Genomic DNA, 26,885 nt, shown 5'->3' on the forward strand with positions numbered 1-26,885 from the left:
ACTCCCTCTCAAAAGGGAGGCTTCACTCCCAAAGGGAGGCGGAAAAGGAGCTGAGCAATTAGCCAGGTAGGGTGACAGCAACACGAATCCTCAGCCGGCTCCTGACCTCAAACAGAAACAAACAAACAGACAASAAGACAGTGTTTCAGTGATGTCTGTGATCAGAAGCAAAAATAGAACAGGGCCCGTTTTGGATCTATTAGTGATTTCACACACACACACAAAAGCCAGATTTAGAAGCTATGTAATAACTGTTTAACGTATAAATACATTTACTTGGATAAGTAATAATGCACACTAGTAAATACATCACAGGCATCTCACTATTGACCTTATTTTGATGTTTCACTTCATCATCAGAGGGGAAAAAAATCATTTTCCAAACAGATGATTGTCCACACAAGTTCAGATCTTCATTTCGTTTGGTTCTGCAATGTAATCCAACAGCCTGCTGCTGCGTTTTCAGAGCAAGGGTCTAATATTAAAGGCAACAAAAATAAATCTAAATTCTTCCTTCATTTCCTGTCTATAAGACACCAACAGGAATTTCTTCCAACTTCTAGTGTGCTGCTTTGCATGTCTGCTGTGAAGCTTGAGGTCTTATATTCTTTCAAAATAATCTGTTTTATCTGATCAGATGCATCTGTACATGTTCTGATACATGTGTGTGCACGTATACATGTGTGCACGTGTATATATACATAWATATATAAAATGTATATATATAAAATTCATTTTTTAATCCTACTAAGCCTCTGGCTCAATACTATCCTGTGGATCAAGTTTGCAGTTATGCATTTCATAAAAAGCATTTCCTAATATCAATTTAAATGTATTGCTGCTCATCATAAACAAAAGTTGTCTGCATCCTTGCTCAAGTTGTACTCTATACTATGTACATCCGTTTTACTCGCTATCATTTTTGAATCAAACAGTAACTATCTGGCCAACTTTTACTCAGTCTTCGTTCTTTCCTATCATTCAATATCCACTTACCTTTTCCTCACCTGTGCTTTTTGATACAGGAGAGACAAGAATGCTACCGGTCTCTATGTTAATCAGGGATCCCAATACAGAAGCCGTGGCATTTTTGATCATCAAGCATCATCATTTCTGATATTTAACATTTACTGTGAAACACTGAAATGCTGTTCTCTCTGTGATCTCATCTATTTTCCAGTGTTTGGCAGTTCATCTGGTCCAGTTTTACAACAGCAGCTTCTCAATTTAAAGCTTTCTGAATATATAAATACAGATCAATTCCATCAGACTTAAGAACTAAAACAAACAAAATCTAGTAAATGTGGAAGGTAGATTTTGGCAACAGTTCTTTTTGGGGCAGAGAGATATAAGCATATATAGTATAAAAAATAATAATAAATGTAAGTTAATTCAGAGAGTTATTTAATCTCTCTAGAATACTCTGTGAAACCAACCTCAATGAATATCTTCTATAGAGGATGATCCTATTTTATGCTACAACAGCTATTGCCCATGAAGAAAAATCAGCTACTCATTTTTTAAATTTTCTTCAGGGATTCTGGCTAAATTCCACCTGACTTTTCTGATGTAACACTTTCTCTTCAATTTGTAAATTTAAATACTCCCTTCTTTTTTGGAACTAAAATCTGATATATATATATATTTAAATCACAGGAAAGTATTTTCTCAACATCCTCCATGACATGTACTGTAAAGTACAATATTTTATACCATTGTCCTTGTCCCTCTTCTTTAGGAATATCATTTAAAAAAACTTTAAAAGAGAAAGGGAAAAGTAAACTTGGGTAGGAAAACGTAAGTGAGACTATTTGCAAGAAAAACAAAAGTTCTTTCTGCTTTATGCAGCATGTTTGCTTGTTTTTGTTAGAACACTGTGAAGTCAACRCCACTTCAATGAGCCACCTTCTCCCTACCATGAGTCATTCCCAGAGCAGAAGAGGGAATAAAAACATCTGAAAAAGAGGAATGAAAAAGCAAATTGTGATGGCAAAAACTGCAACACTATGAGAAGTGGGGAAAAAAAGCAAAACCAAACAATAAAATCTATATTCATTTACTCTCTCTTTACTTTTCGGACATTTGTAGCATTTCTGTTCACATATTTGATTTGCTGTATAGGTTTCCRCCCATTTCCCAGCCCTCTTATTTTCTGCGTTCTGCACTTGACATTCTACAGGCAAAGTGCAGCACTTTTTCTACTAGTTTCCCGTTGGTTTGATTTATTTAATAAAGGATCCTTGTTAAAGCAAACCTTGCATGTTGCTGTTTCATCACCTCGCTCCTATTATGCATTCTCACTTGTTTTTTGTTGAGAGAAAGCTGATGTTTCTTAATACAGAGTTTTAGTGGAAACACTCATTTTTAGGTAGAGCGATCGCCTCTCTTCTCTAAGTATCGCCTCTAAGTATCAGAGGAATAGGGCAATTTTTGTCACCACCAATTAAAAACTTTTACAAAACAGGACCGTTATAAAACAATTAAACCTTGCAAATGCAGTAGTCTCTAGGAGGGAAACCCTGGAGGAAATTCTGCTTATTAAAATTGCAATTTTAGTTTCCATTAAAAAGGAGAATAAGACAACAGAAGATGGGCTGGCAAGACAAATTATTTCTTAATGTCAGCTGAGYTTGTTTCAAATGAGATAACGTATCTACACCAGGTTGGGTTCAACACATTTTTGCCTCCTCAACTCATTTATCTAATTCAGTCATCTTGATTATAGCCTCATGGACCTTCAATTTCAGGAAGAATTTCATAACAAACAACCTACACAACATGCTGATTACCGAACGGTTAATTCTAATTAAGTTGGCTATGGCAAGAGAATTTTGATCAAGTCCTAGATTGTAAATACAGTTCGGTTATCCTGGCCCAACTTCTATATAATAAAAGCCCACAGCAGAGTCTCCAGATGAGACATCAGAGTGATAGAGATCTAATTTAAAGAAACAAATGAGAAAATTAAAATCACAAATAATTTATTCTTCCGTTAGAATTGATGGAGTACAGTTTTAAATAGCAATGAAGTACACAGTGGTGGAAAATTGGCACAGAACCTACAAGCATTTCATTCATAATAATGTTCCTCATACCGTATCTCTTCAATCCTTGATGTGTATTTTCCATCAAACAATTTTAAGTAATAGAAAATTGTTTTCCCTTTAACAATGATGAACAAATTGAAAATCTTGTTTTCTGTGTATAAGGTCATACGTGGACTACAAATGCCTTTTTTTTTTTCTCCTATTTAAACATGATTGCCAACTGAAAAAGTTGGATTTTACTCCTGGGCTAATTTTAAGTTGCATCCTTTATAAAAATTGCCAGGAATTCTTGTATGCATCTATCCCTGCACAACAGAATATCCCTTCATTTATCTAATATGCAGTTGCAGGACAGTCTCAAACCCAATTTTTGTTTACTATGCTACTGATCAAGGTGCTGCGTCTATCTCACATGCAACACTATAAGCAATAATGCAGTTCAAAATAAAATTTGGCATTTATCTCWCCAACAGGTCTTAGGTGTGATGTTCAAAAACATCCCTTGGTCTCATACTAACCAGTAGKAGAAATGGACACCACACACAAAATGCCCCCTCTCTAAAGATATTAACTCCCAGTTAGGAKAGCTTAGATAGGTTTTACAAAATCTTCTAGGCTATTTTGATACATACAAATTATTCAGCTAAAGGTTAAAATACACTTACATAACAGAGTCTTGTTCTCGATAATCTTTTCGGAGTTCTTTGCACATTTAAGCCAAGTAAAACTCACCCCTGTCATTTTCTGTGTTATTGCAATTATTAGGAGGCAATTACAACTTGCTTGCTGTGAAGCTGTGACAAAACATAGGCAAGAGATACAACCCAAATATCTTGTTACCCCAAAAATGTTGCAGGAAAATGTCAAACTATATTAGAAACATTTTATTTTTTATTTTTTTTTTTTACAAAAATGCTTCACTCAGAAAAAATGTAACGCTTAAAAAATTAATCTTTGCACAAGACTATATTATACTGTCCTTAATTATGCTCCCATTTAGATAACTGGGACTCTTTTTCTTTGTACATGGACCTATCAGTGATGTATGATGCTCTTTGTCTTTTTCTCCACTGTTATCTTTACTGTACACCATTTCGAGGACTTGCACAATCAAGCTTTCCTCATGCCCCTACCCATTTTAACAGCAGATTTCCTATCCTGCCCAGCGAGTAGTGTACTGTCTTGCATATTCACCACATGAAAAACATAATATACAAAATATTGCTGTTGTAAAAAGTGTGCATTTCCCCTTTCCCCCTACAAAAAAAATCTGTGGAAAAAATATTAAATTCCCCATAACCTTCATAAACATACAAAGCTGTTCGCACCTTTCCGTCTGTAACAGTCTATTTGAGACACAGTTCTCAGCTCACTGCAAATTGTTATGTCACATATTTTCTGTCCAATATTGCCATCTAGAGTAGAGATGGGAAATCAGTTTCTGAGGAACTACAGTCTTTTGCAATTAACCCATGAAGACTGCATACCATGAGACAGCCATTTATCCACACGATTTTTCCAAAAACTAGATGGATTGGGAAGTTCTCATCTCAGGAAGATGTCCACAGTGCTGAGGAAACAATATGGCTGCTAAAAGGTGATGCCTACCGGAATGTGAATACTTTTTCACTGTTGATAATTTCCGTACTGACCCTAAAAAGGAAATCCAAAATATGGGATTAGAGATAGCTTTCTTGCATTAAAAGATGAAATCAAAAGATCAATAAAAACGTCATGTTAAATGGTGTAAATATACGACAGTAAGTGGCAAACTGWTTTGAACAGCACAGTTTCATTTCACTAAATATGTTTTAATGTACAAGTCATCGAAACAATGACATGGATTTAAAACCAGGACCTTACCAGAATTATTTGCTTTATTCAAAGACATACAACTGTGAAATTTGCAGAATAACAACAAAAATAAAAGATGATAATTACTTCACACCTGAATATCTAGCTGTACTTAAAATGACACGGTGAATGACACACCTGAATTCTAAGTAGTTTAGAAAACTAAATTGCTTTCAGATACACCTAAGTATTCATATATTAAGCATCACAGAAGAGATGGATGCAAGTTCCTCAACAAYCAAGGTTTTGAATTATGCTAACATTATGCTAAACATAATTAACCAACTTATCCTACAGGAATCATTTATTCCCTAGATCTGATGCACAGAATTATTCCCCTTGCTGATATCTTCTACTTCCTTTGACAGAGATGTCCAGGGTGATTTACTGAAAAGGAGAGAGGCGAAAGCCTCAATGCTACAGACTTACCRTGAACTTTAGTTAGTGCACCATAAAGCAAACATTCTTCAAATTCCTTTTTTTTTTTTTTCCTGTTAACATTTCATGTAAATACCATCACAGTAAGGCAACGCTTTAAATGCCATTTTTATGTTGCAATGTCACTTTTATTTTCCTTTGTAATACACTGATCAGTTGGGAAGAAGAGTTTCAGAACAGCTGCCAGATGAGTATTTAAGCAGTGCAGTTCCTATGGGATTGGCTAGTATGAAAGAGTGGGAAGGCCTTCCATAATTGAATTTCCCAAAGGAACTYAGATTGCACAAACTGGAGGACTAGAACATACCTACACAGAGATACACATTTCTGTCACAAAGGAATGTGAAACTCAGCAAACTGACATTCTTTCACTCTACATTTGCYACAAGCAAAGCATTTTCCTATAGCTTTTCCTTTCCATAAGATATTAGTTCAGAGCTTGAATACATTTCCTTTTTAATAATTAGGAGAAATAATTGCATTTCTAATTTGTTCCTTCTTCATCGTCTTTCTAAATTCTGCAGAAAGGAAGCAAACTAATCTCCTCTGGAAATACTGATAACTGTATAATTGTAAGGATAAGTTCTTGTTAAAACTTCAACTAAAYCTTTACTGACCTATCACATTTTTTTTGCAACACCAGAACTTCAACTGGATCATAGTATATATTTAGTTATGTCAATTTTAGTAATGTCAAGCACTGCAGTGATGTTCCTGAACTATTTATACTGCTAAGATTAGACTTTCAAGTTTAGTTAAACTTCTACAAGAGTAAAAACCTTTGCTTCATGCTTTCATGAGAAGGTAATTTTACAGGAGTCCTCCCCAACACAGTCCTAAAACAGAAGGACTTTAGTTGCTCACATCAGGTATTTCTGCTGCTGGGGACGAGCATTACTGCATTTGTTTTTGTAGAAAATTCAAAAATTTCTAATGCAAAGCAGAAAGTAAAACGATCCTAYGTGAGATTTAGGTGTCTCCACTTTAACAATGGTCACTAAGGTTCAAAAATAGGGTTTGCAGGCCCTTGCTTTGCCAAACTGCATTAAACTCTACAAACTCAAAAAAGGACTAATTATTCCTCCAGATGAGTATTTTGTATTTTTTGACAACCCACATGGGAACACAAGCACACGAATTGCATATACASAGCAGAGAGACTGTGCTCTCAAATTTACGAGTTTAAATGCCTGCAACAACCAAAATAACCAGATGAAGATATAAGAAGCAGGATCCTGATCCACGGCAGGCATACCTGGTCATATCCGTAAGGCCTCTGCTGTGGTGGCTGTGGGGGCCCAGGCTGCGTGGGCCTGTATCCCCCATACTGCTGGCCCTGTCCTTGTGGGTAATTGGGATACTGGGGTCCCGGGCCACTCTGGGAAGGGCCTGGAAATCACAGAAGAAACAAAATTTGGTTAAAAGAGTTATAAAGAAGCAGTGGTAAACGAAGTGAATTTTACAATTGAGGAGGGCTCAAAAACAGCACAACTGTGCATTAAGGTCATGTCTACCTATAAATGCATAACAGACCTGTGGTCCATCACTGAACGCACCTTAGCTTCAACTTGATCACTTACCTCTTCTTTATTCATTTATTTATTTTCACATTATCCACGCACACACTTCTACACACTAGGTCTAGGCCATGGGACAGGGAGGACAAGACAAGGAGCTACAGCAGGAGCACCCATCACTTCACAGCAYTAAGGAGGCACCTGGTTCCTGCCATATACTGCTGCGCCAGGTTGAAACCTTTTTACTGCAGGAACAGCCAAACGGCAGCTGTGTTTAGCACTTGTTCTTCAGAAGAGACCAGCAGTGCTGCACAGCCTAGCAGCCCCTTCTCACACCACGGCAGGCAATCACAAATAGGATGGCAGGCTGCTGAATAAAATGGGAGCTGTGACAACCAGGAAATGCTACTGTGGAGTGAAAAAAGGTGCCATCCACTCGCTCCTACACTGGTCATACCAGCTTTCCAGGAGAAGGGTAGAGAAGAACTTTGGCTCCAGCCTTTTTAGGCAGTAAAAGGGAAGAGCCCTCCTGTCCATGCAAACTCTTGTCTGCCACCACTCTCAGGGACTCTTCCTTCCCATCAGGTGACCATCGGAAGCCACATGCTGCCACCGGGACGTGTCCCAAACTGAGTGCCTTAGCCAGGGAAGGTGCTGCCTGTTTCAGGGATACCCCGAGCAGACTCTTTGCAGCAGGTACCTCGAGGGCTGCCTTTTGCAGCACTGCAATAATGTAATTCAGTACTAGAGTTATAGCTACTGGAACTGAATATTAAGGCAACCTAGGTTGGTAACTTTTGAAAATTTTGACTCTATGAGAGATGCAGAAAGATGGTCTGGAAGAGAAAAGCTCCACAGGCTACTACCTTTCTTCTCAGGCCTCAAATCCCCTTGAACTACACAGCTTCATCTTTCTGCAGCGGCACAAAACTTAGATGACTGATAATAATGACTGAGAACCGGATTTATCTATTTTTATTCTTTATTTTTATTTCTATTTTTAAGCAATTAAATCCTAAATCAAGGATACTACATGCTAAAAAGTGCCATGTTCATCTGACAAATAAAACGTTTTCAGTTATTCACAGTAATTCTTTATAATGATTCTTCATAGTAGAACTATAAACGGTCACTAACAGATTTYATAAAATAGACTTTGTATTTATTTGGGACTTTAATATCTATTTTTGCTTTAAAAAAAGGAAATAGAGAATAAGCTATCTAGGAGTACCAATTTTGGCAGCTCCAGTGCATTTCTTGATCCCTTTCCTCTGTCTCTTAAGCAGAGTAAGTCAAATTTTACATCACAGAATCGCATAATCATTATGGYTGGAAAACACCTTTAAGAYTGAGTCCAACTGTAAACCCTTCAACAACAAACACTAAACCATGTCCCTAAGTGCCTCATGTAAGGCATACACTAAGAAAAATCACCCTAAGAAGTGTGATTTTGTTTTCAACTGTTCCCTTCTGGTTGGGGAACTGGTTTTATGTTGGATAAATTACAAACTTCATTTGTTTACAACATTCAGAATACTGGGCTGGATGGACCTTCATGCTGTTCTTGTGTTAAACTTAGTGGAATATAAGTGAACATTATTTTCAACTGCTAATTCATCCATAACCTCAAAAAGTTTGTCACATCTCAGTGGATCCTTTAAAAGTTTAACTCTACCTCAACATAAATACCAGTTTTGCATCAAATCTAGTTATGCGGACGGCAAACWAGGTTTGTTTGCATTTCCTTGCATAACCACAAAGAGGAATTCTTATCATTTAAACCTGTAACAAAGCTAAGTGTTAAAATATTTGGAATTAGATTTCAGATTTCAGAGATTTCTTTTTAATGGCTGCTGCTTCTACAATACATATGTAGAGTGTTACAATATTCAAGCAAAGAAAACTTTTTAGTGACCTCTCCCTCTCTCTTTTTTATTTATTTGTTTTTTAAAGAAGTAATACCCCCAAAAACACATACAAGTACTAGAAGCTTCCTGTTAGGGAGACTGTCCTTGARTCCAAGGATGATATCACCTCATATGTGGCAAAGGATTTCTAYTGTGTCATACATGACACAAGAGCTTTAGAAGTTTTCACTACCAGTGCASGTACTTTCTAAGACAAACTCTTCCCAAAGCTGCACTGACAATGCTCTCTAGTAAATTCCTTTATTGATCAGTGCAGGAATTTTAAGATGATTCATAAAGACTGTACGAAACTTTACACTAGCTTACGCGAGTCGCAGTTTCAAACTACAAACAAGAGACAAAGATGTGAGAACAACTTTTTGCCATGCCAACTTTGTACCTTGTCATTCCATGTTCWTCTACAGATAAAAGTCTCTCTCTCTTCTAAATTACAGATTCCTATGTAAAAAACGTCTAGAAATCCCCCAGTTTGTCATGCTATCAACCTGTCACAAACTAACCAGATCCACTTCCCAAAGGATGCCATCTTCTGCGCCTTCTTGTCCTGGCCCACTGAGACTGAAGGTACAGTGCTCTTTGGCATAAAGCTGGACTTTCTACTCAGTAAAACCAGGCTGGAATAACATATGAGGATCTCACTACTCATTCTTTCCCATGACTACTGGCTGTGTCTTCAGGTCCTTACCATAACCCTGCTGCTGTCCTGGGTAGCCTTGTTGGCCTGGGTATTGCTGCTGTTGTGGTGGATAGCCCTGCTGTTGCGGTGGTCCTTGATATGCATCTTGCTGCTGACCATACTGGGAGTTTCCTGTAACATGATTGCAAGAAAGAAAGAAAGAAAGAAAGAAAGGAAACAATTAAAGATATTTACTTTATGTTTTTTTCCTCCTAAGATGCACAGCCAACAACACAAGAACAAATGAAAATGCAAATACTGATCTCAAAAACTGAACGAAACAAAGAAAACTCAAACCAAACAGAAAGAATTCGGCCAAACAAACTGCAGTTAAAGCCAATTTTGCAAAGTTGACTGCAGCATTTTCAGCATCTCTGCCAAATGAGCATTACATTTACTGGAACGTTACAGTCATAAGATCATGACTATGCTAAATAAAATAAAAAAGACAAAATTAAGGACAGCTACAAGAGCACAGACTAGCTACACAAGATCAGCAAGCTGTTTCCTAACGGCACTATAATTATACAAAATATATAGACACACAAAAAGAAGGTAAACAACCGAACCAACAAATTTACGTTTAAACAAAAACTTCCATTGAGGGAAAAAAATAAAAATCTCTATAGTGTTTTAGTCATTTTACTGTTGTTAGACATGGCAAATCATGGTTATACGTTTTAGGTGTTTGCAAGAAATTATTCTGAATGCTTCACGGTCCCTGCAGTTTCCAAGGCAGCCAGCAACTAGTATTCTACGAGAGCTTTGCATGGGTATAAGTCGTGTGGTGCAAGAATTTCGGTTCCCGCTGCAGGTGGGGGAGGAAAGGGAATGTATGTGCGTATGTGTGTGAAGGTATATAGATACCTCCTTCGTAGTAATGTTGTGAGGAATCCTCATAAGGCCTATCGTAGCCTTGTTCAGGATACGACGGTTGCTGATAACCGTAATCATTATGACCTACATCAATTCGACAAGAGACAGGAAGAAACGTTAATGGCCTCTGAGTGAAAACCCTAAAAATATTTCATCTTTCAGAAAAATGAAAAAAAAAAAAAAATTTCTTTTTTCAACTGGAAATACATGAAAAAGAATTTTCAATTGTATTAGCCAAAGATTTATTCATATGATTTCTTTTCATACTGACTTAACATGTGATAGGAAGAAAAAAAAAAAAGGCTTAATGCAGTAGTTTTAGGAACATCACAGCAAAGGATGGTCTTAACCTCCTGGTAATGCTTGTTGAGGGGAAAAAATAAAAAGTATTTTATCTTTCGCTCAAAAAAAAATGAAAGCATTTAGGCCTTTCACATGTAAATAACCTGAATTAAATCAGAATGAACAAAGAAAGCAATTATCATACTTTGACTAACACCTGTTCTGCTGATCTCCAGTTCAAAACCATATGCTAAAAGCAGTGTGAAATATAACAAATAAAGCTCAAAAGAAGTTATGAACATGTCTATATTAAATTCTGCTCTGAAGCAAGAAAAAAAATCTCAAGGTTGACTTTTCCTTACAAACACAATTCCTAGAAGTCATAAGAAAACTCCTGTTTTACATTCCAGCCATGAGGAAAATCATTACAAGAGAACCTTCCTTTCCAGAGACTACAGACACCTTTGAAAAAGAGACCAATGCATGAAGCAAGCACCCTACCTGTTGGTTGTTTTAAGATAAATATATCTGCAGATGACCAAAACATATCATACTGCTAACTTCATCACGAAAACAAGATGAAACTTTGTTAAAAACTGGGATAAAATGACACTAAAAGAAGAAAACATATCTAAAAGATCCTTACAATTAGTTCTGCAAGTGCATCATACTTCATTGACTGAATCTAATATAGATACACAACTGTTAGCGTAAGTTTCATATGTTCTTCTTACATTCTGTGTAGCAATAATAGAGACAGTTACAGGGAATATATCTTTGGAAGGAAGAAGTCTTAGCAAATTCATCTACGCTGCCAGAGCTGTCAATAATGCCCAATCTCCCCTACTGCAGTAAATTACCTGTAGCCATTTAAAGGTCACATGTGTGACACGAGTTCCACATGAAAGCTCAGTAACTAACTGAAGGCAACTTGTAAAACACCTTTGCATTGCATGTAACGTATCCAAAAACAGCATGTGTAAGCTTATATGTAGTATCTTTTGATACGGTCCTAAGCATCCTAAAAACTCATTTAATAGCAGCTMAAATGAAAACAACTGGCTTGTGTCCTTTTATTTAGCAAGTGTACAGCCTTGCATATATTTTTAAATCGTTATTGGCTACCTTTTTGAACTTCCTAGGATACCACGGAGTTGCAGACAGACTTATCACAGTAGCCAAGAGCCTGTGGTCAGACTCCAAAGAACTAACTGCAACTCTCCTAACTTGTAACACAATMCAGGAGCCTTCAGGACTTTACATCCAAGAGGCAGAAGAATCCTTCTGGGTGATTCAAAGGCTTCTCTTGAAAGTACTGGGGGACTTTTAAACAGGATTCCCAATTAACAACTCCACAGGGCAGGGAGGAGGAAAAAGGCATTTTGTGTCTTTGCAAAACATTAATTAAGCTAAATCGCATATCAACAATAAGATATTTTTGAGACTTATATTAAAGCTAAAAGCTAAGTTAAAAAAAAAACACATGCCTTAAGCCAAGTTTTCCCATCCCCTCCCCCTTATTTATTATCATTATGACTGTTTGAATTCAGCACAATTCTACCAGATACGATAATGAACCCTCCATACTTCTAGACAAACCATTTACAGAATCTCCATTTCGAAATACTGGTACTGATGTTATAGCAACAAGTGAAGGTAGTACAAATTACATACTTTAAGTTGCAAAGTTAACTAATTATTAACAATTTAAGCTATTATTAACAATTTAAGCTCTATAACAATTCCAAATYGGGAAGTTTTTGCAAATGCGAGGTATGATAATCACTATTCTTGCCCCGTTTCCTATTTCTGGGCAATGTAATGTCTACATTAATACTGGGCAGATATAGAAAATGGGAAAGTTAACATTTATGAGAGATTACCATCAGGGTAATATTGCTGGTTCATGCCTTCTGGAGGACCTTGTCCACCATGACTGTATTGGTCCCCATAATAGTCTTCCTGGCCTGAGTACTGCTGTGGTGGGCCTGAAAAACCACAACCAGTCAATACGTAAATAACTTGTTTTCTCTATTATAAAGCTTGCTAATTTCTCATTTCAGTATGAGAAATATTTCTCAAATGTACTCCCCACCCATACTGTTGCATTTCAGACAACATATGTAATCTGGTTTACTTAAAATACACACTTACACCCACATATATCAACACAAAGTACTGTGGTTGCACTCGATCTGAGCACACAGATACCATACTTCATTTCTSAGCTTATTTTACAAAGTTGTATGTAAAAGCACCAAGGCAAAAATAAGATTACTCCCCTTCTAAAAGGTCTGCAAAGACAAAAAAATAGATAAACAGAGGAATTCCCCCATCCCCCCTCTTTTTTCTTTTCTTTTCTTTTAAGAGCAAATTCAGAACCACGCGGGTACTCTGCTCCTTTTCTATACCTATCAATAATTTTCACATAGARACAGGATTCTGCATCAGCATATCTGAGATGCATTGTTTGAGATTCTTTCTGACAGAAAGACTCAAAACAGAAGAAATATTTGTCTTCAAGTTTCATGGCAATATCAATATCCTGTTGCTGCAAGATTCAGACCTAAGAGGATAACAGAAAAAAGTCCACAAACTCTACAACTATGACTCAAAATAACTTAATCCAGATTTAAGGTAAGCAAGGAAGTGATTTAAAATAATTTTAGAGGTGGTAATTCAAAACTGATACAAGGACACGCAAGTGAATTCCCACCTTGCTGGGGTGGCCTATATGGAGGGATCTGTCTCTGACCCATCATGTGGTTTCCTTGGTTAACTTGGCCCATCATTCCCATAGGTGGCTGCTGTCCCTGGTAGTGCTGGCCACCTGCTTGTGGCATGTTATATTGCTGGGAGGGAGGCTGCTGGTGCATCATTGGACCTGTAAACAGGAAAACACAGTGAGCATGTCTTCTGTAACACACAACCCACGGTTAAATCATTCTCTTAGGCTCCTACAGGAGACTGTGCCCTCTGCCCACCACAGAACAGCCCCAAGCTGCCCATAACAAAACAACCACCTTTCATACCRAGCTGCAAAGTGATGGCACATTGGAAAGAACAAGTGTTGTCAATGCTTTTCTAACCAAGACAAAACAGGGTAAGTCTGAACTGGAAGAAACAGCAAACTTCACTAGTGAAAGCAGTAACAGACCTGCTACTGACACCACTCAGCAATGAAAATTACAATGGAGCCATCTGAATATATTTGATTGCACATCAGGTTAGTACTGCTTTTTAACAGACAGCAGCTTCCTCATGTCCTCTGTAGCAATACTTCATGTGAGATATTCCAGAATGCAAAAACGAAACCAAAGAGTTGGGAGGAGGAGCCAAGCTTCGTTAAAAAGTTTTTTTCTAGCTAATTGACGCCTATCTTACACTTCATAATGCTGAAACCCTAGGCTTTTTGCAAAGCAGCTAAGTGGCAATCAGTCTTGCACAAAAAAAAAAAAAGTAGCGAATTAAAGTACCAAACTAGCTGTTCCTTGCCCCCATACCAAGAAATAAAGGAATGTGTCACTTATTTCTTCTACTGAAAACTCCCTTTTGCTATTGCTGCTTTTAATTTTTGTTTCGATAACTGACTGTTAGAGCACAAGAAGGAAGTACTATGCAGAAAATCCAGGAGTGGAAAATGAGCTGATACAGTCAATACAGACAATGGATTTACACGGGGAAAGGAATACTTAGCCACGCAGGTCTTGCCTATACAGAGCTACTGAAGAAATTTAAGCCAAATTAATTAACGGCATGAATTCAAAGTCTGTTAGTTAAATCCCATTAAACCCCTGTGTGGAATCTCTCAGTGAGAAGTGGCCGTAGTTCCGTAATGCTTAATCTTCCTCTGAAGATCCATATTGGCCACTCTAAAGACGATCTAGTCCTGCTCCCATTCGTCCGCACAACAATTTCTATGTTCTGATTTTAAAGGAATAAAATGGTTTAAACAGAGATACTGCAATTATTTTTCCACTTAACTATAACRTATTTCATTTTTTGATCTTCTGGGCAAGTAAGTAATTCAGATCATTCCATTTCACCACTTTTTTGTTTGGAAGTACCGAGAGAGATTCACCAGCTTTGCAAGAAACCAAAAACTTGTTGCCGTAACGTTCCTAGATCTCAAGAAAGCTTGTTAATTAACAATATTAATATTAGTCACAATACAATGTGATAAAATGTGTTGGGTCCCCATAGTGCAATGCAGAGGTTTTCTGTTTGCTTTTTAAATTAGATCTTCATTAACGCTTTGTAGAGTCACAATGAGAATTGGCTGCCTCCATCACTGCACCGTGCTGGCTCATTTCCAGTTTGCTCACACCTCCCTCGCACCAGACAGACACCCAACAGAAGGATCACGGTCTCYAACATCTCACACAACAGAACCAGTTTACGCAGTAGCTTCGAGGGGCAAGGGAACTTTGCTTTTGAAATATTAAGCCTACAATAAGGTTACATTTATTCACCCTATTACCAGCTAGTGTGACAAAGAACTGTAACAACCAACACCCCCCTTCACAAAACTGCAGTCAAAAACTGTCACTCTTTCATGATCTAAGGATTTCTAATATTCATAGCGTGCATTTTTGAGCCTAGTTAAAATAAAGGTTTTCAAACGTCTATCAGATCACAGCATATTCAAAGGAAGCGACGGTCTCTTCCAGACTTGGACATAAGATGTCACAYGGAAAGCTCACATCAAGGGCACAAGAGAAGGGTCACTGCTTTCACAAACTCCCTTTAGAAACAATCAGCTTTTAGTGAATTTCTGGGACTATTTATTCCAAAGGGGACAGAATATCTGATGTGCATTGAGCCCATATTAAGCCCAAGAAAATATCAYCTTGTGCTATTACTGTAAATACGCAGGAAGAGATGGATTACGGCCTTTTCAGGGAACTTGAGTAACTCTGGCAAGGCAAAGCCAGGCAGCCTTCAGGAGGGGGCTTCACCCGTCGATATATTGTGAGCATTCTTGGGATAAAGGAAAATGATTTTGAGCATAAGTGYTGCAGGTCCTGAAAGAAATGCAGTGCCTTTGGTAGGCATTAAATGGAAAAATGCCCTGTCAAACCCGAATCAGTCTTGGGGAGTGAGCAAACATGTAAAAAAAGCCAGTCAAGAGGTGAAAAGGGAACTACAGTTCACTGATCAATTACCTTTAATTAAAAAGAGTTTGTTCCATTATCAGGAGCACACAAAATTCTTAGCAGCTACTCAGTTCAAAGAGTCTTCTACAGCTACTAAATAAAATCCTCCTCCTCCAGAGCATCTCAAAGGAAGGACTAGTACAAGCAATATAAAGATGTGTGGATACAAGTACTACAGGATCTCACAAATCCAGTAATCTGTAGCAATTTAAGAAGAGAGCACCAAAACAGAAATGCAAACTAGAAGTGGGCCCCAGGGCAAMGTGACAACTCGAGAGCAGACACACACCGAGGGTGAATGAGCTGCAGAAAATGAGAGCTGCTTAAAACAGCTCCTTAGCTGYGCCTCCTTTACGGAAATTCAGATACTGCGACGAGCACTGAAAGGGGACAGAAGTAACTGTCACAACTCCCAAAAAGCAGGGAAATAAGGCGGGGTGCTCCCGAGCGAGCTGCTGGTACCGCTCTGCTGGTGCAGTTCTCAAATTCTTATTTTAACTGGACTGACTACATGAAATCACTACAGTGAAAATGTTGCTTCTCACTGAAGACATTCCTTGGCTAGAATTATATAAACTAGTAGTAAATACAGACTACAAAGGGAAAGTGAATCTAACAATGGATTCCATTGCTATGTGTTATATTTTTTTAAATTGTAATTTACTTTCTTCTCAACACCATCTAACTCAAAATGTATATAGTGAGAGACTTGATAGAAACCACATAGGAAAAGTTATGCCAAAAACACTTAAAAGTTAGATCAAGCCCTTCTGGGTGTTTTGGCATTTCTTCTATTATATGATAACACGCTTTTTCCTCAACTAATCCYGGCTTCATTCAGCGCACAGCAGAAACTCACTGCAGAATTATCCAATATTTTGTTTCACTGCAGTTGTTCCGTGTGAGGTGTCATGCCTGTTCAAACAATGCTATGAAGCCAGAATTACTAATTTACTCACAGGTTTTCTCACGCCACTCATAACTGAAATGTCCAATCTTCATAACGAACACGCTCTCCCAGCACTCCTGTGAAATCAGGTGGTATTATCATCTCACTATCAGATTCACTCCTCTACAGAGMGGGACTCCATGCTGGGAAAGATCAAGGTCAAAAACAGCTACCAACTTTTAACAGCCAATCTGGGATGCTAAGMTCCTACCTTTCAGAATATTCCACGTTACCCTGAGCCAGTGCTATAACTAAGACAGCAGGATCTCACATTCTCCATACGGATTACCCTATGACACCAAGCATCAGAGCTTGCTCTCAGTCATTCCTGACATCAGGTGCAAGAGTTTTGGTCTCGTTGCTGTGTCGCSGCATACCCTGCTCATTAAAACTTCACAATATGCTCAGCCCCTTTTTGTTTGGTTGCAACCAGCCACACTTCCTATCTGCTCATCCTCATTCCTTTGCTTTAGCTGAGGAGCCTGCAGCGTTTGGGTTTGGTGGGTCCATCTGCTCGGCCAGGCTCCCTCTCCAGCTCTCTCTGGCCCTCCCATAGACTTGTCTGTCATTCCCTSCCCTGCTGTCTTGGGATCACAATATCCAACAGATGCACATTTTCTATCTTAAAGATACCCAAGCGTATTTAAAATCTGACCAAGATGGGGCAGTATTTTCACTGAAAAAGCAAATGCAGTTTTGCTGGCAGAACAAACAAATTTTGAAGCCTTCCTATAAGGTAAGCAGGACCTACACTCCTGCATTTACACAACTGCTCTRTGTAATAATGTTTCTGAATAAGATTTAAAATATTTTTAAGAATAAATTTTCACCCCTTTTTCAGCAATACTTGGTTATATATATATTATATAAAGATATTTATAGCTATTTATAGCTATTTATAGAAACATTTCTGTGAAAATTCCACAAAAAAAAATCAATATAAACCAGAAATTTGACATGGAGAAATCTCAGCCTAGAGGGTCAAAATTTAGTAAAATGAGAAAGCTGTGACCTTAAATCAATGCTCAAGTCAATGCTACCAGCTCCAGTGATAAAACTGTTCAAAAAGATTTTGTTCTCTAGCTGAAAATACTAAAGACTCTAGTCTAAAATACTGCTTTATCCTTTATTCCTCAAAGATACTACAGTACTATTATTTGTTCAGAACAGAAACCTCTCAAGTGCCTTTCTCCCTAATTTCCAATGAGCAATTTTCAAGTTTGAAAAGAGTACTGCAAATAAAGCGGAGAAGTATTACCAGAAAGAATAATCAACTATTTTTGAGATGGGAGAATCACTAGTCCTACATTGTAAACCAATCATACAAGGTTGTTTTCTGTAGAGCAATTAAGCGGACRGCTTCCTCACACAAACTATTGCATATTTACTGCTAACTCTGCAACTAGAAACTTCAACCGAATGTGCACAGGACTCTTCAGAAAGAGCCTTAGAAATTTTAATCCACGAYGTACTGCTCAGAACATGAATGTATCAATGTGGAGAGACAAATAAAAATATTCCCAGCTGCGATGACTTCTCTGCTGTGTGCCCACTTGTTCTTTCCTTTACTGCCAGATTTCAAGAACGGTACCATTAACACCATGAATGTGCGAGTCTCAAGAAYTGCCGCTCTATCAGTAAGAAAACTGCAGAAACTCCTGGCTTCTTGTCTCATTTTGGATACCCTATTACCCTACTCTTTAGTCTGTTATAAAGCTCTAACTGATCTAATAAAGYAGCCCTCACGACCACTGATATCTACCTAACAAAATAGAGCTTTAGTCTCAGTGAGAGTGTGTTGTGATAATAAGATCCATGCCACTAGAATGCTATTTTTATAAGGACCACAAAAGAAGTCTTAAAGAGGACGACTGTTTTCTCCTACAGCATCCAAAAAGATTTTAAAAGATCAACTCCAGTCATATCCTTCAGCTAATCTGTCTTTAATAAGAATCATACAGACCGAACAAAAATGCTTACTGTAACCAAGGCACAAGCATTAAGAGAAAACCTACAGCATCTCTTCTAATGGGTGGCATGTTTGGATCCTGTATAATAACAGTCTTAACAAGGAAGCTGAAAATACTGCTTGCTGGTGTATAAAACACATTTATAACAATAGTTAGTAGAGATACAATTTAATAATTTGGCCTGTTGCGACTCTAACGCAATATTTTAATATTGCAATGTCCTTGCACTTCAGTAAGGACCACAGTGTCAACAGGATACATCATGTGTTTACACTATGCAAATGCCCAAGATTGAAAATTAGTTTTGCGTTTTACTATATGCACAAGGACATCTCCTAAAAACAGCAGGGAGTAACAGATTTTTTCCTGGAATGGATTTTTGTTTCTTAACATTAAAAGACATTCTGAGCTAAAACAGCAGGCCACAAAGAACTAAGACTAATTAGGCATAAAAATGTGAGGGCTACCTGGCTTTAATTTTTTTATTTACCCAAGAAACTGCAGAGATATATTTTATCAATTTGCACAATAGTAACACTTAGCAATGTAAAATTTGAGAAAGATAAATAGCTGCTCAAATTTATGACCCATGAAAACTGACCCAACCCCAGATTTTCAACCAGTATCTGGAAACAGTTCAGTGTCTTCAGGCAGAGTCAGTGACAGGTAGGAGGATGGATATAGAGAACTTTAAAAACGGAGGGAAATATRTTTAGAAGTAAAAACATACAGAAAAGAAGAAAAACCTTTTCAAAGCATGTYTGTATGTGAGATGTGTTTCATCTTTCACTTTTGGAGATGTTAACAAGCGCTTCACTGACCTTGGTTTGGCTGCATGTTCATGTTTGGTCTGGGACCATAGTTGCCCATGGGCTGCCCCTGGCTCATGGTCATCTGATTCTGCACGGGCACGCTCTGCGAGGAGGGCACCGAGTGGCTGTAGCCGCCCATGGAGCCGTGGCTGCTGGCAGGCATGTTCATGGAGCTGCTCGTCATATTGAGCTGGTTGGGTCCAGGTCCTTGCATAGGCATGTGGTTCGGGCCTTTGGAAAAAATAACAGCAAACAGGGCGGGGGGGAACAGTGTTACATTATGCACCATAAAGCAGGCAATTATAAGTCACAAAACTAAATAAAGACAAATACATTACTTTTAAACATAGCTAAAGCACAAAGTATTTGCTAGTAATTCTCTGACCCGGTTAAACACTAAAATCACAGCATGGTTGAGGTTGGAAGGGACCTCTAGAAATCATCCTCCTGCTCAAGGAAGGACACCTAGAGCACGTGGCACAGGAAATTCAGTTAACTGTCAAAGTTCAGTTCTACTCTGAAATAAATTCTCTTGCAGAGAATTTGTTAAAACAAAACTATACGTTATAATAAGATCCATCTTATACCCACATCATACGAGAAGCTAGTCTTTTCCATACTTGCTTAATATACCCTGAAATCCAACTTGAACTCCACTTGAAAAGAATATAGCCRTCTCAGGAGTTTAAAAAAAAATCCAGCTGGAACATTTGTGTGTATTCAAACAAACCGTACTAGACACTTTTTTGAACTAAAGCTTCATTTTTTTAAAAAAAAAAGGTCAGGTAGTATTAACATCGATATGGTACAAGTACATAGAGAACAGACATGGCTAAAGGCATATTTAATGATGTTTGGCCATCAAATCTATAGGCAGCATTTTGCAAGTGTATTTACTGATTGTTGGTGTGGGAGGGATGACAGGAAGGACAGCCACCAAAGAGCAATGGATATTGTGAAAAGCACAGACTTYACAAGCTTGCCAGCATCTGCTGTCTCAGCAGTTTGGCCATTACTTTAGGCAGAGAAGCAAGCAGTGAGTAAAATCAGTAAGATTAGATGTAAGTATCACACACACACAAACACAAAATRCTAGTCAAAAGCAAGGATTATGCATATGATAAACAGCAAATGAAGAATTTACAAAGAAATGAAAAACTAGAGTATGTGACAGAGCAGGTCACTGTAGATCAGGCATGTTGATAAATACAGCCTGCACCCGCACGACTAAACATGTCACGTTTGTCTAGTTACATAAGATGCAAAGAGCTGTGAAATAGAACTTAGAAGAGGAACCTAGAAAAGGCCATTCCAACAGAATTTCAGGAAGACAGGGTGACTTGGTTACTTATCTCCACATGCAGAAAAGGCTACCTGCCTTCAGGTGAAAATGACTTCTGAGTATTGATGGGGCCAAAGAAATAACTGCACTAGCCTAGGAGCAAATGAAGGCAAAACTAAGGATTTAGGCTAGAAGAGCTGTGCACAAGGGCACAGAGGCAATTCAACCCACGTGCAAACAAAAAGATGCAGAAGGAAAAGACGACCATGGTGAAGGACCACAGCCAATAAAGGCCAACATAAAGAAACAGAGAATATGTTTAAGGAAGCTCCTCTGTCCCTTTTCAGGATACCTTGCTGAAAATATGTGCTGAAATAAGTTTATTTTATTGAGGCAAGTGAAAAGGATAATAAAAATATCATATGTGCAGTTCATTGTTGCTGCAGAACAAAAGTAAAATTAAATTAAGCAGAGATTGCTTAATTGTACAAAGGCAGATCCATCACAAATACAGGAAAAAAAAATCTCAGTAAACAGGATTATGATCATGACAGGGAACTACAGATATCTTTAATGTCACCTCTCCAAAAGAGCAAACAAGGTGGCTTAATTGGGAAGTAAATTGGACCATCCCTAGCAGTAAGATCTTAAATGTGCTAAGGGAAAGCTAAGGTGGAGTAAACTCCAGATTGTGTTGCTAGAAAAATACAGGACTGCGAGAACTCCTTTCTCAATGGCTTCCTAAGAAGGTAGAGGAAGACACAGGATTAGTACTAGAAAGCAATAAAAGAAACAAAATAGGGAAGCAAAAAACGACAGCGCAGAAATGTCATACATGCCTGTTCTGGGAGTTAAAACAGGACTTTTTTTAGTAAGAATGCAGGAAACGAGGACAGGAAAATCTGATGCATTTTCTTCTAATGTATGAAGAAAAGCCTCCAAATTAAAAATATTAAGAGAAAGTTTGACATGATATAAAGTTTTTAATCACAAATTTTGCCTTTTTAATATATAATATATAAGCACCTATTATCCTGGAAGGACAGTTACTAGTGCCAAGAGAAAACCCTGTGGTTTGGCCTTACCTTTTTACTTTCTACATGGGCCTTACTACAAAACAGGCTGAAGAGATCAGGCAGATAATAACCAATTACAAGTACAGCCAAGTTCATCCTCTTCCACACCAAGACCAGCCCTACTGGGAATTACACAAACTCCATGAAGGCGACCCTTCAAACAAGTCTCTTTTGCAGGTTAAAGCCATAATCTGCCACAGACTCAACTCTGCCAGAGGCTCAGAAGGTCTGTGGTGGCTGCCTGCCCTGGCATGGGGATAGAGGTACCTGTCTTTAAAAACCGGATTTTATTTCTTCTAGACAGGTCAACTCTAGGCTGTTTTCACAGAATTCTCTTAGTTTACACACTAGTGACTTGGTTCCATCTGAACAGATCGTCTCTTCAGATACTTTAATTTTTGTGTCTAGCTTCCATTAAAAAGCAAGTAAATATTTTTATGGTAAGGGTCCTATAAACAGAGAGCAAATGCATACACAGAATAAGTGATTACAGGTATATACCCATGAAGTACAAAAAAGTGCAAGTACAGCCAAACCAGCATACACTTAAAAATATATATATATTTTAGCTATCCCCTTAACAAGACGATTCTGTTTTCCCTTCTCCAGAGTGTAACTATGGAATGATTATAGTATGTCTTCCCAATATTAGAAATACCCTCATCTTAAGCTGTTTATCTTTACATCCTCAGAGACAACCTTAAACAGAGTAAGGAAGGAATAGACATGCAAAAAAAAAAAAAAAAGAGAATATGTTGGAAGGAAGACTAAATTAAAGCTTAGATGGAAATGGTATTTAAATATCTGTCTAGGTGAATACCCAAACAAATCTATTTACCTTTCACATTTTTTCATAAGAGCTCTCTTCTTCTATCTAATTACAAAATATGTATGTTTAAGCAATGGCTCTTCTCCCTTGTGATTCTGCAATGAAGTCATTATGCTCACATTGTGACTCAGTAATCCTTCTCCTTGGAAAAGATCATTATAATAACAATAATATGATTACACTAGAAGGTCAAAGAGACTGATGTACGAGAGGCAGTGCTATTCTCCATGGGAGATGATGGATCTTGCACGGATAGGAGACTCTTCAGCCTCTGCTCAGGGAGCAGCCTGTATTGGTCTTTTCACTTCCCAAAGCCAACCACAACCAAAAGCATGATGAAACTAACTTCCAGAGATCACTTATTATGCTTCTTGCATGGAGTCTCTGCAGCTCTTCAGCTCCTTTTCTCAGAAAAGTTGCCACTAATATTATCAGGTCAATTTTATCAAGATTTGAAGGGAAATTAGAGACTGTAGCAGTTAGTTTCTTGCTTTTATACTTAAAATTTTTCAGAGTGACTTACTATGTTTATTACTATTGTTACTATATAGTAACATATTACTATGTTAAAATGCTCATTCTTGTGCATTTTGAAAGATCTTTGAGAACAGCTCTCTTTCTTGGAAGAATCAGGACCTTGAGGAGCTTTTGTATGGTAAGTTCTTCCATATAAAAAAGTGAGGGGGTCCTAACAAAAGCAATCTAGTAACACAATCTTAACTTCCAAGCCAATTCACACGGGGTAGGCAATATGGCTTTACGAGGGGAAATGCTGGAAAGCAGCCTCTCCATAAAGCAGCAAGTTTTTCCAGGGCTCCCTCCACTCTGCTACAACTACTGAAGGGAGCAGTTACTCCAAAGCCAGGCTGGCACAATGTGGAATTTTATCGTCTTGCTTCATGGTTTTGTTTCTTTTGACTTTTCAAGCACTTTTATCACAAAACAGGGTGGTATAAAAAACTGACTTAAAACTTACACCTTCAACAATCATCTGGAGGCCACTTCTTTAGAAACCCCTTATCGTCTCAACATATCTCCAATATAAAGAACATGGGAAATTAGCGGAAACTGGATGGATTTATGTGTAAGAGTTTTTTATTTTTAAAGTTTATCCAAGCTTGAAACGTCCTCTTTAAGATATATTTATTTTATTGCCATCCAATTATTTAGCCACGATGCTTTCCCATTATCTTTTCAGGGAAGGGTTTGCATCTGCTCAGCCACAGGCCAACACCGCTCTCCAACAAGCCCTCCCAAGCCAGCTGTACCGCACGGCTTCCAGCGGACTAAATTTAGCCAGTCCTGCTCATCAGAGGAAGGCTGCTCGTCAGCTCCGCCGCAGCCCAGGGGCGGCCCGATAGGCACCGAATACAGGTCACGTCGTGCTCGTCCTCGGGGGCACTCGAAGCAGTTTTGTCACCAACCACCCGGCGTCCCCCGAGCCCCGGCGTGGCTCCCGTCGCCAGGCAACGCCGCGAGGAGGGAACGAAACGACTTACCGGGCATCTGGCCGTTCATCTGGCCCTGCATGTGGGGCGCGGGAGGGCCGCCGGCCACCAGGCCGTCCGAGGGCAGGCTGTGGGTGCGCGGGGCCGCCGCGGCGCCGCTCTGGCCCAGCGCGCCCGGGCCCATGGGCAGGTTCTGCGAGGGAGGCTGCGGGAGACAGGGCGGTCACACGAGAGGAGCCATTAGTCTCACAAAGACATTATACGTGCACGCGTATACAGGTGCGGCAGGCGCCTGCACTGCTCAGCGGAGGAAAAAGAAAACACCAAAAAGCTTTTTTTCTTCCCCCCCCCCCCCCCCCGATGCATTAAACTCCTCTCACTATTCATTCTGCCAAAGCATTCAAAATTTCTATCAATTTTACATGAATTTTACATACGGGCAATGTCATGTCACCTTCAAGCATTACTTTAAAACAGAAAACACTGATCAATGTCTCATTAACAAATTGTACCCAGTTTAAGATTGCTAGAATTAATTCTCTCTCTGTACACAGAAAAGCTCTCCTTCAGAGCAACATTTAACAAAAAGAACTCCTCTTATAACCCTCTCACATTGACAATTTGCTGCTGCCGACAGACCTTGCAGGGGGACAAAGCAGGTACAAGAGGCAGGCGCCTCCCAACGCTCTTAGAGCGACAAAAAGCGCTCGGTGCTCACAGAGCACCTGSGTGTGGAGGAGTGTCTGAGATCCCTTCTTGCCTCTCTGCTGAAGCACCGAGCGCCCAGTTGATAATTTTGTGCCAAACACCCCCTACAGACTGGCAGCACATTAGTGCTGGCCTCCAAAGGTCCAGAGACAGCTGCCTAGAAAGGATGTTTTTGGCAAATTTCCTAATGAAATTGTGAGGAAAATAACTGAATAACCTTGAGAGTTCAAAGAGGGAGAGCAAGAAAAACAACAAATACAAGGGGAATTCACTATTAGGTTCTACTCAGGGCAATGTAACGAGACACAGAGGCTGCCTGGAGTTTCATTTTCTTATTAAGATCACCTGTGAGACTGTCCTTAACCTCTTTGCAAACCCTAGCCAAAAGCTTCCAAGGAAATAAAAACAATCTCTGTGATGGGAAAAGCCGAGGTCTATGGTCCTTGAAGACCCTCTCTAAAAGTCATAATCTTTTTTCCGTGAGATGTGTCTATTTTACAACATTGCTCCTTAAGGAAAGAAGCATGGGGGAAACATCCTAGGTTGTTCTCTAATTCAGCCCCCCTTTAACTATACCTCTTCATCAGCAAGTTTCTATATGCAAGACAGAATAGGAAAAAATAATCCTTCARAATCCGTTTTGCCTTGGAGAGGGCAATGTAAGCAACAAGGACATTAATATATGTGCTCACTTCTCTCAGGGTGAATAGGTGAGCAGTGATGTTACAGCCACTAATCCACTTTCTCAACACTCTCTTCAAAAAGAGACGGCCACTTGAAGGTATCATTTTCCCCACTGCATTTTAAAAAATTCCTCCAGAACATGGTGAAAGGCTTTCTCTGCAGCAGGGAGGAGGAGATGACACAGCTTCCTAAATTCCCTGCATTCCTCCGCAGTGAGGAGAATGCCCTCACCATGAGCCAGAGCCATATCGCAAACAAGATTCTTCCTCATGCTGTAACAGAGCAGGGAGAAGRCAAAAATAGATGAGAGCACAAGGCACTTCTCTCTGAACAGTGTTGGGGTGGAACACAGCTCCACTTCACCTGATCTTTCCTCACCAGTGAAGTCAAGAGAGCAGAAAGGCCGCTCCAGTTAGGTCCTGTTCCTTCAAAAAGTTTACCAGAATTCTGTTTTGGCCTCTGAAAATTGTCTAAAACCGATGCACAGAGAAACAAAATGAAAGTAAAACTAAGAGGCTACTTCTCGTTTTCTTTTTGAATGAGTATTTCTTGAAAAATCAGTAACTCTTGACTTGAGGAACTGCTGGAGCTTGGAGGGCAACAACAGGCCTGTTTCAGCACAGGGCAGGACAGAAACACAACCAGACTTCAATGAACAAACCATGACACTATTTCCCTGTTCATTCTTCAGAATCAAGGTGAGCTTCTTAGTCAGACATCAATTACATGTCTTTAACAAATGCACTGTTAGTACCTGCTGATAATGACAAATGTTGTGAAGAAAATAAAATAAAATAAAATAAAATAAAATAAAATAAAATAAAATAAAATAAAATAAAATAAAATAAAATAAAATAAAATAAAATAAAATAAAATNAGTACGGTTGTACTTAGGTTTGCAGGCACAATTGCCAAATTTATGAACATGCCCAAGCCCTTAGGCATGGGAAGAAACCCCGAAAAAAAATTCCAGTGACCATTCTGGACATTTTTTTTATTTTCCAATGGAAATAAATTTCAATATATAGAAATAAATATTTCTGATTTATTCTTAAAGTTTTCTAAATATGTATTGGTTAAACGCTATAGATACAGACGCTATAGATACCAGCATGAGCTGCTATTGGATATGGAAACATGCCTGAGATTCCTGCAGGGGTGGTCAGGGGGTGGTGGAAAGAAAGGCAAGATAAAGGTCCAAGCTGCCAATAAATGCAACTTTTCTTCAAAATAAACTACTCCATGAGAGTAGTGAGGTGCTGGAAGGTAACAAACATCGCAGCTCTTTCCATAAATAAAATAGTGGAATGAATTCTAGGAATCAAAAATCTGAGAGCACTGGTCTCCAAGCTA

At 38.7% G+C, this 26,885-nt stretch overlaps 1 protein-coding gene across 2 annotated transcripts in view; it reads right to left on the reverse strand.

Annotated features, from left to right (window-relative positions):
- Positions 1–3,290: 3,290 nt before the first annotated feature.
- Positions 3,291–26,885, reverse strand: part of SS18 (SS18, nBAF chromatin remodeling complex subunit) — a 33,931-nt gene continuing 10,336 nt past the window's right edge. Inside the window, exons 3-10 of one of the 2 annotated variants that reach the window (XM_026048716.1) lie at positions 24,192–24,345; positions 19,515–19,736; positions 13,335–13,502; positions 12,502–12,606; positions 10,328–10,420; positions 9,470–9,592; positions 6,595–6,728; positions 3,291–4,700 (exon numbers count right to left, since the gene is read on the reverse strand). In XM_026048716.1, the coding sequence (XP_025904501.1) occupies positions 4,674–4,700; positions 6,595–6,728; positions 9,470–9,592; positions 10,328–10,420; positions 12,502–12,606; positions 13,335–13,502; positions 19,515–19,736; positions 24,192–24,345 (1,026 nt within the window). In that variant the 3' untranslated portion in view covers positions 3,291–4,673. The remainder of the gene's footprint in view (positions 4,701–6,594; positions 6,729–9,469; positions 9,593–10,327; positions 10,421–12,501; positions 12,607–13,334; positions 13,503–19,514; positions 19,737–24,191; positions 24,346–26,885) is intronic. The other variant, XM_026048717.1, reaches the window with a different exon arrangement.

The sequence above is a fragment of the Nothoprocta perdicaria genome, unplaced genomic scaffold (genome assembly GCF_003342845.1).
Source record: "Nothoprocta perdicaria isolate Ctin4 unplaced genomic scaffold, notPer1 scaffold_560, whole genome shotgun sequence".
In the NCBI taxonomy this organism is placed as follows: Eukaryota; Metazoa; Chordata; class Aves; order Tinamiformes; family Tinamidae; genus Nothoprocta; species Nothoprocta perdicaria.